Source organism: Sorex araneus, chromosome X (assembly GCF_027595985.1).
Source record: "Sorex araneus isolate mSorAra2 chromosome X, mSorAra2.pri, whole genome shotgun sequence".
NCBI classification, from domain to species: Eukaryota; Metazoa; Chordata; class Mammalia; order Eulipotyphla; family Soricidae; genus Sorex; species Sorex araneus.
Window position 1 is genome coordinate 204,364,172 of NC_073313.1, and position 12,749 is coordinate 204,376,920.

The following is a 12,749-nucleotide window of genomic DNA, read 5'->3' on the forward strand; positions in this document are numbered from 1 at the left end:
TATCAATAAGGTGCCACAAGTACCTTGAAAGCAAGGAGAACACAGGGGATTGGAATGTGAAAGATGAAACATCTCCCTCCTCTTCCCCTCTGAAATAAATGACCATCAGCCCTTCTTGCATCTTTCTAAGATTCTGTTTGCCCGCCAGAAAAATGGAGGTAATAAGAGTGTTTGAATCCTAGGATGGTTTATCTTAATAGTGAGTGAGTGTCCAAATTACTATGTTCATCATTAGTCAGATGGAATGTACCATTTTACATTGTAAAAAATAATGAAACGAGAAGTTAGGATGAGCTTGCCTGTCCAAAACTGCAATTATCTTCTCCTTATTTGATGGTGTGGATTTTTAAAAAGGGGCAGTGTCAAGACATTTTCTACAGAGACAGACTAATGGTCGACTCAGACAGCTTATTAATGTTACCACTTATTGTCATTATGGGTTAATGTGCAATTCGGTTTTTATATTTCAGGTATTATATGATGCCTCTGGGGTACTTGAGAAAAACAGAGATACTCTACCTGCTGATGTAATTGTGGTCCTGAGAACATCAGAAAACAAGCTTCTCCAGCAACTCTTCTCAATCCCATTGACCAAAACAGGTGCTTGGAGCTTTCCTGATAATTCTGGGCTTGGCACTACAAACACTGTAAAAGGTTCTATTTAGTGTCTAAAAACTGCTAAGATAACTGACATTTTGAAAGTTAAGAAGGATTAAGGCTTTCCAACTAAATTCAAGAGAAGGGAAGTGTTTCTATTGCAGTGTAATATATGCGTTATATTGTATATATTATATATTACACATCACTGTCACTGTCATTCCATTGCTTATTGATTTGCTCAAGCGGACACCAGTAATGTCTCCCTTGTAAGACTTGTTGTTACTGTTTTTGGCATATTGAATACACCACGGGTAGCTTGCCAGGCTCTGCTGTTCGGGCAGGATACTCTTGGTAGCTTGCCAGGCTCTCCGAGAGATGTAGAAGAATCAAACCCGAGTAGGCCAAGTGCAAGGCAAACACCTTACCCACTGCACTATCGCTCCAGCCCTTTTGACATATATTAAATATATATATATATATACATATACATATATGGCAGAGAGTCTCTTGCCCGCACACCTGGCTGTCTTCCCCGGGGCCCCTTGGAGGGGATGGGCTCCAGCTTCCCTCCCCACCCCAAGCAGAGCTCCCAGCGGCCAAAGACCACTGGAACCTAGCTACAGCCATGCTGGAGGCTCCTCTCAACACGTTCGGACAGGACTCATGCATGAAGGTACCAGCAGAGGAACCCAGGTGTGTGTAATCATCCCATCAACGGCCAACATCCAGAGAGAGACTTAAAAGCAAGCTCCCAGAAGCGATATCTTTAGCCTTCTTCTCCCTCTGGGAGAAACTGGAAATCTTTTGAGAGTTTCCTGCTCACGTGGGACAGCCTTGCAAGCTTCCCATGGTGTATTCATATGCAAAATCCAGTAACAAGCTGGATCTCATTCCCCTGACCCTGAAGAGCCCCCAGTGCAACATTGTTAGGAGGACCGAGTAGAGACAGACTTATAAGATCTTAGGGAAAGGATGAAATGAGATGTTACTGAGCCCGCCCGAGAAATTGGTGATTAATGGGATACTGTGATATATATATATATGTATATATATACATATATATGTGTATATATATGTATATATATATATATATATAGAGAGAGAGAGAGAGAGAGAGGACAAAGAACTAACGGAGCAGGTAATGTGCTTGACTTGAATGTAGCCAACCTGGGTTGAATCCCCAGCCCCACTGGGAGTGATCCCCATGCCCAGAGCCCGAGTGAACCCCGAACACTGCCGGTTGTAGCCTCATGACCATATAACCAAGCAGTAAGGCTGAGTGGCTGGGAGCTGGCTCTGGGCTGCAAGAATAGGGCCAGTTTGAATCCGGCACTGAGTGGCCTGACACCAGTAGGTGTTGAAGTGGGGTCCCTGGCAGCACAACACGGATGGTTGGTGGGTGGGGTGCCACTGACTGTGGGGTACTGCTGAGATGGCCGGGCACCCGCCATTGCCAGTGGAGAAGCACCTGGTTCGTGTGAACAAGGCCACGAGTCTAATTCCCAACACTGCATAAGATAAAGGAAGCTCCTTCTCGTGGGACATTTCAAACATGTGCTCAAGCATGAAGCACATGAGGAGCATGAGTGATCCGCTCCCAGAATCTCGAATCCAATCCCCAGGGTGGCATCTCAGCCACCAGCATCCGGGATGTCTGAATCCCCTACAGACAGTCTGTCTTTCTGCACAAGCCAGCCCGATCTCTGCAGCTTCCCTGGGGACTCAGGGAAAACATCACAGTGTGGGCTGAGGCTGCTCGGGTGGGAGGTCCAGTTGGATCCAGGTGGTGTGACCAGGGTGTGGCCCCAAACAAACAAAAGCCTGAAGGTGGAATAAGAGCCCAAGGCCACCAAGTGGGGTGGAGAGGACCCAGGAACCCATTCCCACCTGAAGCCTTTTTTTGGAACCATGGGCTGTCCCTGATGCTGGGGTGAGATTATATCTGCCCCATGGACAGTCAGGTGCCCCCAAAGCTCAGCCCACCGGGCATGTCCCAGATGCATGGAAAGAACCAGCTTCCCACCAAGCCTGACTGCCCTGCCCTGGCCTGACCTGCCGGCACGGTGGCCTTGTGACAGACCCGGTGTGGGTGGCCCAGATAAAATGACATCATCCTGGAACTAAAGGTCACCCGGACCTGGATCTAATGTTACCCGCTGACCTGACGGGGCTACACAGAGCCATGTGTAGTGTATAATACCCATTACACAGCCACCTCCATGCTCCAGACCACTTTCTGGACACTCGGGCCGAACCTCACGCATGAGTGAAGCCCCACAGAACCAAGTAAAGCAGAACTTTGTGACCGTGGACTCCAGGCTCAATGAGACTCAGAAACAAGATCCTCTGTCTGCCTCCTTCAATCTCCGGTGCCCCAGGTATCAAACCCAGATGACCCACCCTACCAGCGCCAGATAAATCATCTGCAGACCTCCACTACCTCTACTACCCAGCCACCGCCACCCTCCAGGCTGCCACGCAACACACCATAAGACACTTAAATACCCATTTTCCATAATTTCCACACTATGTTTGATGGGGTTCAAATATGGTGTGAACCATAGGAACACCTGTAAAGGTGATTGGAGGCTGCCCTAAAAGCCTCCATCCCTCTTGGAGAGCCCGGCAAGCTACCGAGAGTACCCTGCCCGCACTGCAGAGCCTGGCAAACTACCCGTGGTGTATTCGATATGCCAAAAACAGTAACAACAATGGGCCTCATTTGCTTAACACCAAAAGAGCCCCCGACAAGGCAGTGTTAAGAAGGATGAGCAAGGAGAGCCTGATAAAATCTCAGGGATGAACTAGACTGCCAAAACGAAGGACTAAAATGACTGTCTGTATTTTCAATGCACATATGCTGGCATCGGAAGCATCCATCGAGGACCTGATTGTGCAAGTGCAGAAAATCAAGTACGACATTATTGGTCTGACTGAAACGAGAAGGTATCGATCACATCACACCATTTTCGACACTGGAGAAGAACTGTTCCTCGGAACAAGCGACAACAGAGGCGTCAGTGGCATCGGTGTCCTTGTCAACACAAACTTGGCCATGAGCATTGATTCACTCGAATGCCTCACAACCTGAATTAGATGATTATGCTTGAATAGATGTGGCTCACTGTCAGCAATTTCTTCATTTTCTATGCACCAACATCCAACTATGATAAAGAAGAAATTGAGAAGTTCTACATGGAGCTGGAGAAGTTCTATTAAGAATACCACACCTTCTACATCATTGTCGGTGATTTTAATGCCAAAATAGGACCGAGAAGGTTGCCCAAAGAACTCCACATTGGGACCCATGGCCTAGAATGGAACGATCAGGGTGAGAGACTGTCTGAGTTTATCATGTTGACCAAGGCCATCCATGGTAACTCACAGTTCCAGGAAGCCGAATCTAAACATTGAAAATGGAAGTCTCCTGGTGGACAGTTCCACAATGAAATTGACCATATCATATTCAATCAAAGGTTTTGCCTGACCAATGTTGCTGTTGTCCCAAATTTCCAAACAGGATTAGACCACCGTCTCCTTCGTGCAAAATTCTACTTCACAGAGCGGGGAGAAAGGAGTGCAAAGTTTTAAGTTTAAGAAGAGAACCTCCCAGAATGATCACGAACCGGGAGCTCTTTGGCACTATTGCGGCAATGTGGGAAGATGTCGTCCTTGACAACATCAATGGGGAATCCGATCGGCTGGTTCAGCACCCCCATGACTGCACAAGGGATGCTGAGAGTGGTAAAGCCACAAACAGATGCCTGTCTTTGGAAACTCTTGAGCTCATTCACCAACATGGTTTGGCACGAGCCTCAGGCAATCACAAGCTAACGTTCAAGCTTGCAAAGCTATGCAGAGAAATGATAATGGAAGGCCTCAAAGAGAGAAGAGCAGCAGTGTTGGCTGGTGCGGCAGAAGTCAGAAAAAGTATTCACAATGCTCTCCTGTCCTTCGCAAACTACAAGACCATGATGACTGCCCTCCGATGTCCTGATGGATCTATCACATCTTCCAGAAAGGCAATGGAGAGGATTATTCACGACTTCTACTCAGATCTCTTTGACAGCCATGTCCACCTGCCCACAAATCAAATTCTGCAGGATGTATATGTCATTCCCAACGTCCTCCCTTCTGAAATTCAACATGCCATTTCATCGGTAAAGACGAATACAGCACCGGGTCTGGACAAGGTCAGACCCGAACACCTGAAGAATCTGACACCAGTACTCATCAGTACACTGGCTCAGCTCTTTACATGCTGCCTGTCTGAATGCAAGGTTCCATCCCAATGGAAAACCAGCAAGATCATTCTGTTGTACAAGAAGGGAGACATCCATGACATCGGCAACTATCGCCCAATCTGTCTGTTGTCCATCGTTTACAAGTTGTTCACTCGAGTTATCCTGAATAGAATAGGCAGAACACTAGATGAAGGACAACCATGTGAGCAAGTCGGGTTCAAAAAGGATTCAGCACAATCGACCATATCCACACAGTGACCAACCTCATTGAGGTTTCGAGAGAGTTCAAGATGCTGCTCTGTCTAACGTTCATCAATTTAAAGAAGGCCTTTGATTCTGTTGAGAATGAAGCAGTCATTGAAGCCCTAGCCAAACAGGGCATTCAAATTCAGTACATCAAGATCCTCCGGGAGCTATATTATGGATTTACCACCAGGATCTCACTACTCTACAAGGAAGTGATCATTGACGTAAAGAGAGGGGTTCAGCAGGGTGATACCAATTCACCGAAAGTCTTCAGTACCACCCTGGAGAACATCATGCGACAAATGGAATAGGAAGGAATGGGAGTGAAGACAGATGGTCAGCAACTGCACCACCTCCGATTTGCTGATGACATCATTCTAATAACAGCAAACAATTAGCCAAGCAGCACAAATGCTGGCCGACTTCAACCACGAGTGTTGTTGAATCTCACCAAAACAATGTTCATGAAAAATGAACTAGTCCCTGACATTCCATTTGTTCTTAATGGAACAAACATCTCAGAATGCAGCAGCTATGTGTACCTGGGTTGAGAACTCAACATGATGAACAACTTGGCACCAGAACTGTGCAGGAGGAAGAGAGCAGCATGGAACGCCTTCAAAAGTGTCAAAGAAGTGGTTAACAGGATGAAGAACTTCCAGCTCAAGGGGCAATGGGGAAGTAGTTGTTGGGAGTTGAGGTTCTTGGCACAAAGCTCGAGAGTGGGGTGCTTCTCCAGGCCCCTGGCCTGGGTAGAGGGATGAAGAATCCTTATGGTGACACTCATATCCTGTAAACTCAAATGCCTTCGGCTATGACCTGGTACCCTTGGTCTTTGAGGGCATCCGCAGGTCTTTTTTTTAGAGGATGTGCTGTCTCTTCCACCTTTGAGAGACAGGTAAGAGGGTGGGGTTCACTGAGGCAGGCAAATGGTTCCATCTGAGTATACCCCAGGGACTCCCCAAGACCAGGACCCACAATGACCAGGGTCATTTGGACCCACCCCCTAGCGCCACACCTAGTGACAAGCTTCTTGCACAAGGACCACCCACAAGAACTCAACCTGGACCTGGGCTGGACACCCCCACCTCAGTGAGTCTGAGGGAGAACTCACACACACACTTTGCACACACACACACACACTGTCGCATTTGTATATACACACATGCACTGTCGCATTTGTATACACACACACTGCCCAAAACTTCAATTCTTAGACCTCTCATTTTCTCTGTTTACCTCTTCACTCTTTTACTTATAACCCCCTGTGTGATCATGACTCCACACTGGACAGTCTAGGATAGCCTCCATCTACCAGAAAATATGGGGAAGGTTGTTTCTATTTATGCACGATTCCAGTGTGGGATATGTAGGGAATTAAAAGTTACCCCATAAGGTGATCTTCAGAACTCACCTCATCCAATTTCTCTCAGTCATTGAGCCCACTTTGCTTTCATCACCAGCTTGGAATATTCCATCACTAGCAGCTCACATGGTCTTTACCTACTTACAGTCATTTTCTATTGAGTTCCACAAACAGAAAACAGAAAGCAAGCCAAAGTACAGAACTTCCTGGTTCTGTTCTTCGAATTGGGTCACATTCTTTGGATTTATCTGGAGTTTACTTGCCTTCGTCCAGGCAGCCAACTCAATCTCGTAACTTTCCTCTCAAGGGCTTTATAATTTTGAGGCTATGACTAGAGAAAGCTACCAGCATGCCTTAATGAAAGGAGGGGGAAATTTTCATCAATGTTTATTAATTGCTTTAAAAAATATATTTTGGACTGTACCCACTGGTATTCTAGGCTTACTCTTCACTCAGAGATCACTGTGCTTGGGAGGGCCATATGGAATGCCAGGATCAACCCAAGATATACAAAGCAAGCGCCGTGTCCTCTACATTATCTTCTGGCCCCTTACTTTAAAAATGTTATTATTATTTTTTTTGCCTCTCAAGCAATGCTCAGCAGACCTGGAGGCTGTTTCTGGCAGTACTCAGCCTGACTATGTGGGCCTGAGAACTCAGGGCTTTGGCCTAGGGATGCAGTGCTGCTCAAGCCTAGTGATACGGGGGACCACCAGCACCACAACCTTATGGTGCTGGGGCTGGGCATCTGGAGTTCTGGAGACTCGACCTGGGTTCTAGCACATGCAAGACACATGCTCCAGCTTTTTGAGCTATTTCCTTGTCCCTATAATCACCTACTTTTCTCTGCCTCCCTCCCTCCCTCCGTCCTCCTGCCTGAAATCAATGACACTGGTGTGTAGCATGGGGCCTTTGCATTCTTAAGGGAGATGCTGGTGTGTCTAACTTTTTACAACATGTAGATACATGTAAAGTTTACCTGATTAAAAAAAAAATCAAAGCCCGCCACCTATGCTTCACCTTATTTGGGGGTGTAGGGGCAATGTTTAGCAATGTTCAGTGGTTACTCCTGGCTCTGCTTTCAGGAATTATTCATAGCAGTACTTAGGGGACCATATGGGATGCCAGGGATTGAACTCCCGGCGATCATGTGCAAGGCAAGCTCCATACCCGCTGTACTATCACTCTGGCCCTAAGCTTCATCTTGGAAAGAAAGTTCATACTTGAAACCAGTTTCTTAACTTTCCTCAAGCAAAATTCTTTTAAAAAATAGCAAACATACCTTTCAGAAATCTGCCCTTCTGCCTCTTCTCCAGACCTTCCTCACTGGGTAGAGCCAGTACTGGGTCTTGACCAAGTTGCAGGACAAGGTGGGCAGGTAGGAGGGCCTGTGAGAGCTGGCTGAGAGCGGGTAAGTGCTCAGGAGAAGGAAAACAGCATGATTGATACGTGATTATACTCTTTGAAATAAAGTTTACCAGAGTGAATTGTCAACTGGCATGTACATTGTTTCATAAATATGACTAACAACTTGACTCATTTGTCAAATCTGTTCACAACTTTGGAATTTACTAGCCTTGGCAAAATAAAAGACAGCTCTAAGCGCAGGACGCTAGGTGGCGTATTCAAGAAGTCAGGCTCAGTAGGAACCTTCTGTCTACCCGTCCTAGCCTAAATGAAACACAGGAACAAAGAGACAGGGTACACTTTTCTCCAAAAGAGCTGGCTTCCTGCTTGGTGACTATTTCTAAACCTTGCCTTGAAGCTGTACTCCACCCCACGTGAAAGAAACACAAGTGCAAAATAAGACCAGAAAGTTTTCCTGGCAAGCTTCTTTATATTACTGAGTTATCTGTTGTATGTAATCATTTTTTAAAATTCTCCCATCCAAGTACTAACCAGGCCTGACCCTGCTTTCATTTTTTAAATTCTAAGCATGATTTTCTCCACATCTTGATTTTCATTAAGCAGCCAGGAATTCACATGAACATGACTAAACAGTAATCTGTTTTGTTTTTCTGAATTATGCACTTAAAAATGTCTTCAGTTCAAGACATTTCTAGAACAGCTTCTAGTGATAAGGAAGCTAAGGGAGATGAGGAGAGAGAGAAAGATATATAGCCTGGTCCTAAAGCATATGGAACCTCCCCACTTCATTTTCTATCTGTAATTGGACAGTGTTTTTGGCGTTTTTTGGGTTTGTTTTTTTTTTTGGCTTTTTGGGTCACACCCAGCGATGCTCAGGGGTTACTCCTGGCTTTGCACTTAGGAATTACTCCTGGCAGTACTCGGGAGACCATATGGGATGCTGGGAATCGAACCCGGGTCAGCCGCTTGCAAGGCAAACGCCTTACCCGCTGTACTATCACTCCAATTACTGGACAGTGTTTTATCTTCTTAGGTAATAATGTTTGCCCTCAAACTTTACTTCTGAAAGGATTGGATGTCCTGTGTTGAAGGTCAGAATGTTAACCAAGCTTCTAAATGGAAAAATTCAGTATTCTGTAGTTTTATATCTTATTACATTACAGTCTTTTAAGGCAGAGAAATCTTACTGAGTGGAAGGAAATTCTGATGATTTGGTTGGAGGAGCGGATGCTTGTTTCAGGCATGCACCTGTTTGAGGAAATGGGGCCCTGCTTCTCCTATCCTGAATCTGGTCAGTGTAGGGTTCCCCACCGGCACATTGTAAAATAGACCCTACTGTTTTCAGTGCGTAAGAAATCACTCTGCTGGTCATTTCCACTCTGTTTATCCTGCTTTAAGCCCTTAAATAATTACTTCAGAGCCGGAGCAATAGTACAGTGGGTGGGGCGTTTGCCTTGCATGTGGCCAACCTAGGTTTCATCCCTGGCATCTTCATGGTTCTGGAAGCATCACCAAAAATAGCTTCTGAGAGCAGAACCAGGAGTAACCCTTGAGCATCGCCAGGTATGACCACTGCCCCTCAAAATAATAGTAATTTGATTTGAAATAGTGTATACTAAGGGCAATATATTAATTATTATATAAATATATTATTGTATTATATAATATATTTTATGTTACATAATATATGGACTGGCACGATAGCATAGCGAGTAGGGCGTTTGCCTTGCATGCACCTGACCTGGGTTCAATTTCTCTGTCCCTCTCAGAGAGCCCAGCAAGCTTCTGAGAGTATCCCACTGGCAAGCTACCCGTGGCATGCTTGATATGCCAAAAACAGTAACAATGATGAATCTCATTCCCCTTACCCTGAAAGAGCCTCCAATGTGGCACTGTTGGGAAGGACAAGAAAGGCTGCTAAGATCTCAGGGCTAGAATGAATGGAGACGTTACTGGTGCTCGCTTGAGCAAATTGATGAACAATGGGATGACAGTGATGATGATGACAGCGATTAAATGTAATGTATGATTATATAATTATATCCCATATATTGTGTAGCACTGTAGTACTGTCATCCTGTTGTTCATCGATTTGCTCGAGTGGGCACCAGTAACGTCTCCTTGTGAGACTTGTTGTTACTGTTTTTGGCATATTAAACATGCCACGGGGAGCTTGCCAGGCTCTGCTGTGCAGGATGGATACTCTCAGTAGCTTGCCGGTTCTCCTAGAGAGAGAACTAGACAATAAGAGGTCATGTGGCTGCATTCCCAGAGCTTTGTTTTATAGTCTCTGGATCTTGGCCATTGATAGGATCACATGGCGCTGGGGGCAGTTTGTGGATGTGACTGCCTAGCTACTGGAAAATGGGGAATCTGGGTGGAGGAGGCCCAGTCCCAATCCGAGCAGTGTTGGAGATCTCAGTCCTGGGTCCCGCACACCTGGTTTCCTCTGTTGGTCCCTTCATGACTAAGGCTTGTCTAAGCATGTGGAGAGTGTCCTTGAGCATGGCTGTGGATTGGTTCCGGAGGTCTTCAGCTGCGGGGCTCTGCTCGGGGCAGAGAAGGAAACTCAACCCGCCCCCCTCCGAGGGGCCCCGGTGAGACAGCCAAGCATGGGGGCAGGAGCCATATATTTAATAATAAATATTAAGGGGGCAGAGGGTCTCTTGCCCGCATGCCTGGCTGTTTTCCCCGGGGCCGCTTGGAGGGGATGGGCTCCAGCTTCCCTCCCGACCCCAAGCAGAGGTCCCAGCGGCCAAAGACCACCGGAACCTAGCCATAGCCATGCTTAAGGTCCCTCTCCACACGTTCAGACAAGTCTCACGCATGAAGGTACCAGCAGAGGAACCCAGGTGTGTGTAATCCCATCAATGGCCAACATCCAAAGACTTAAAAGCAAGCTTCCAGAAGATATCTTATAACCTACTTCTCCCTCTGGGAGAAACTAGCAAGCTACTGAGAGTTTTCTGCCCACATGGGAGAGCCTTGAAAGCTTCCCATGGTGTATCCATATGCCAAAGCCGGTAACAAGCTGGATCTCATTCCTCTGACCCTGAAAGAGCCTCCAATGTGGCATCGTTGGGAAGGCCGAGTAGAGAGAGGCTTCTAAAATCTCAGGGATAGGATGAATGGAGTGGTTACTGAGACTGCTCGAGCAATTTGACGATCAACGGGATTTCGTGATTCATGATATTAAGGGCAATATATTATGCATACATATATACATATATATATTATCACCATCATCCCGTTGGTCATCAATTTGTTCGATGAGAGACTTATTGTTACTGTTTTTGGCATATCCAATACGCACGGGTAGCTTGCCAGGCTCTGCGGACAATCACTCTGAAAACTTCTTTTAGGGCATAGACTACAGAAGAAGAAACAAATAAAAGCTGGGACCTTGAAGCTTATTAGTCCCAAAATATAAAAAGAGACCCAGTGATAGAATTCTCCATTTCTAAAGGAGAGACTCTTAAGAATAGTTCTTCTGTAAGGGGGTGGGTATATTTTTGGTGACAGAGAGGCAATGCTGCATTCCTAGTAGTTCTCAGAGGACCATGCAGTGCCAGAGATCAGTCCCAGGTCTTAGCCATGCAAAGCCTGTGCCCTCGTCCCCAGTCCTCTGACTCCTGGTCCTTTTTGTGGTTACATAAGTTTCCTTATAATATTCATTAATTATGCTGTTCATTCATGTTTGTATCCTTTTCTGTAATGCGTTCTCTTTTACAGTTCCACTATTCCTCCCACCCAAAGATAGATTTATCAAAATGGGAAGGAAAACTTGTATTTCTTTACGTGAAGGTTTTCTGTCCAGTTCGGTTAAGGTGTCCTGGATCTTGGCTGCGGCTGTCCTTCATGCTTATTCCTGGCCTCCTAAATCCTCCTGCTCTCTGGTATGCAGGCCACTCTCAATCCTTAGCACTGAATCTCCAGTAGATGTTCTGGTCCTTGGTCAGTCTCTCACCAAGATTAAGAAGGTTAGCCTGAGTATTTGTGTAAAACTATAGTATAAAATCACAGAGCGTGAGCCAGTGATCAGTGCTCTTTTCTGTATACCCTCCTTCCTGCAGTGTACATGCCATACATTTCCCTGTACTAAACAAATTAAAGATGGTGAGAGTGAAATCATGGGGCTTACCAGTTCTTTCTCAGCTTCAGAAAATCCTTTACTGGTCTATTCTGTCACAGAGACACTTCTGCTGGTGGAGGTGCCTCTGCCTGAATCTCAGGCCAAGAGACTTGGTGACAGTGAGGCAGGCAAGGATAACCAGGCTGTTAGAGAGATTCTGCCAGAGCTGCCCTCTCATTCTCTCATGATCATCCTTTGTCCTGCACATGGACAACTTCAGATATGTAAATTTTCTTTTCTTTGGGTGAGGAAGAGCTTGGGGTCCACACACAGCAGTGTTGAGGGACTATTCCTGCCTCTGTGTTAAGGAGTGACCTCTGGTGGTGCTCTGGGGATTAGATGAGGTACCGGGAATGGGAGCAGGGTAGGCAGGATGCAAGGCTCTTACTTCCTACTCTCTGGCTCCAGATGTGAAGTTTTTTTCATAATTCTTCCTGTGACTAGGAAATTCTCTAAAATAACATGTGTGCAACTTTGACATGGCTGCAATGCTGCTTTCTAACCCTCCTAGGAGTTTTCAAAGTGAATGACACACTAAAATAAATGATGTTACTGCATGATTTAATGGCCTATTTTCCTGTTTGGGGAATTGTTCCACTTGCTACTAGTACACTAGCAAATGGTTTTAAAAGCTCAGGAGAGGGGCCGGAGCGATAGCACAGCGGGTAGGGCCGACCTTGCACGCGGCCGACCCCGGTTCGATCCCCGGCATCCCATATGGTCCCCCAAGCATCGCCAGGAGTAATTCCTGAGTGCAAAGCCAGGAGTAACCCCTGGGCATCGCTGGGTGTGA

The 12,749-nt window shown here is 46.1% G+C and overlaps 1 protein-coding gene across 1 annotated transcript in view; it reads left to right on the forward strand.

The window, feature by feature from the left end:
• The window catches only part of MYO3B (myosin IIIB), a 460,143-nt gene that overhangs the window by 203,947 nt on the left and 243,447 nt on the right, over positions 1 to 12,749 (forward strand). The window contains 1 exon segment of the mRNA XM_055121066.1: positions 471 to 600. Within this exon segment, the coding sequence (XP_054977041.1) occupies positions 471 to 600 (130 nt within the window).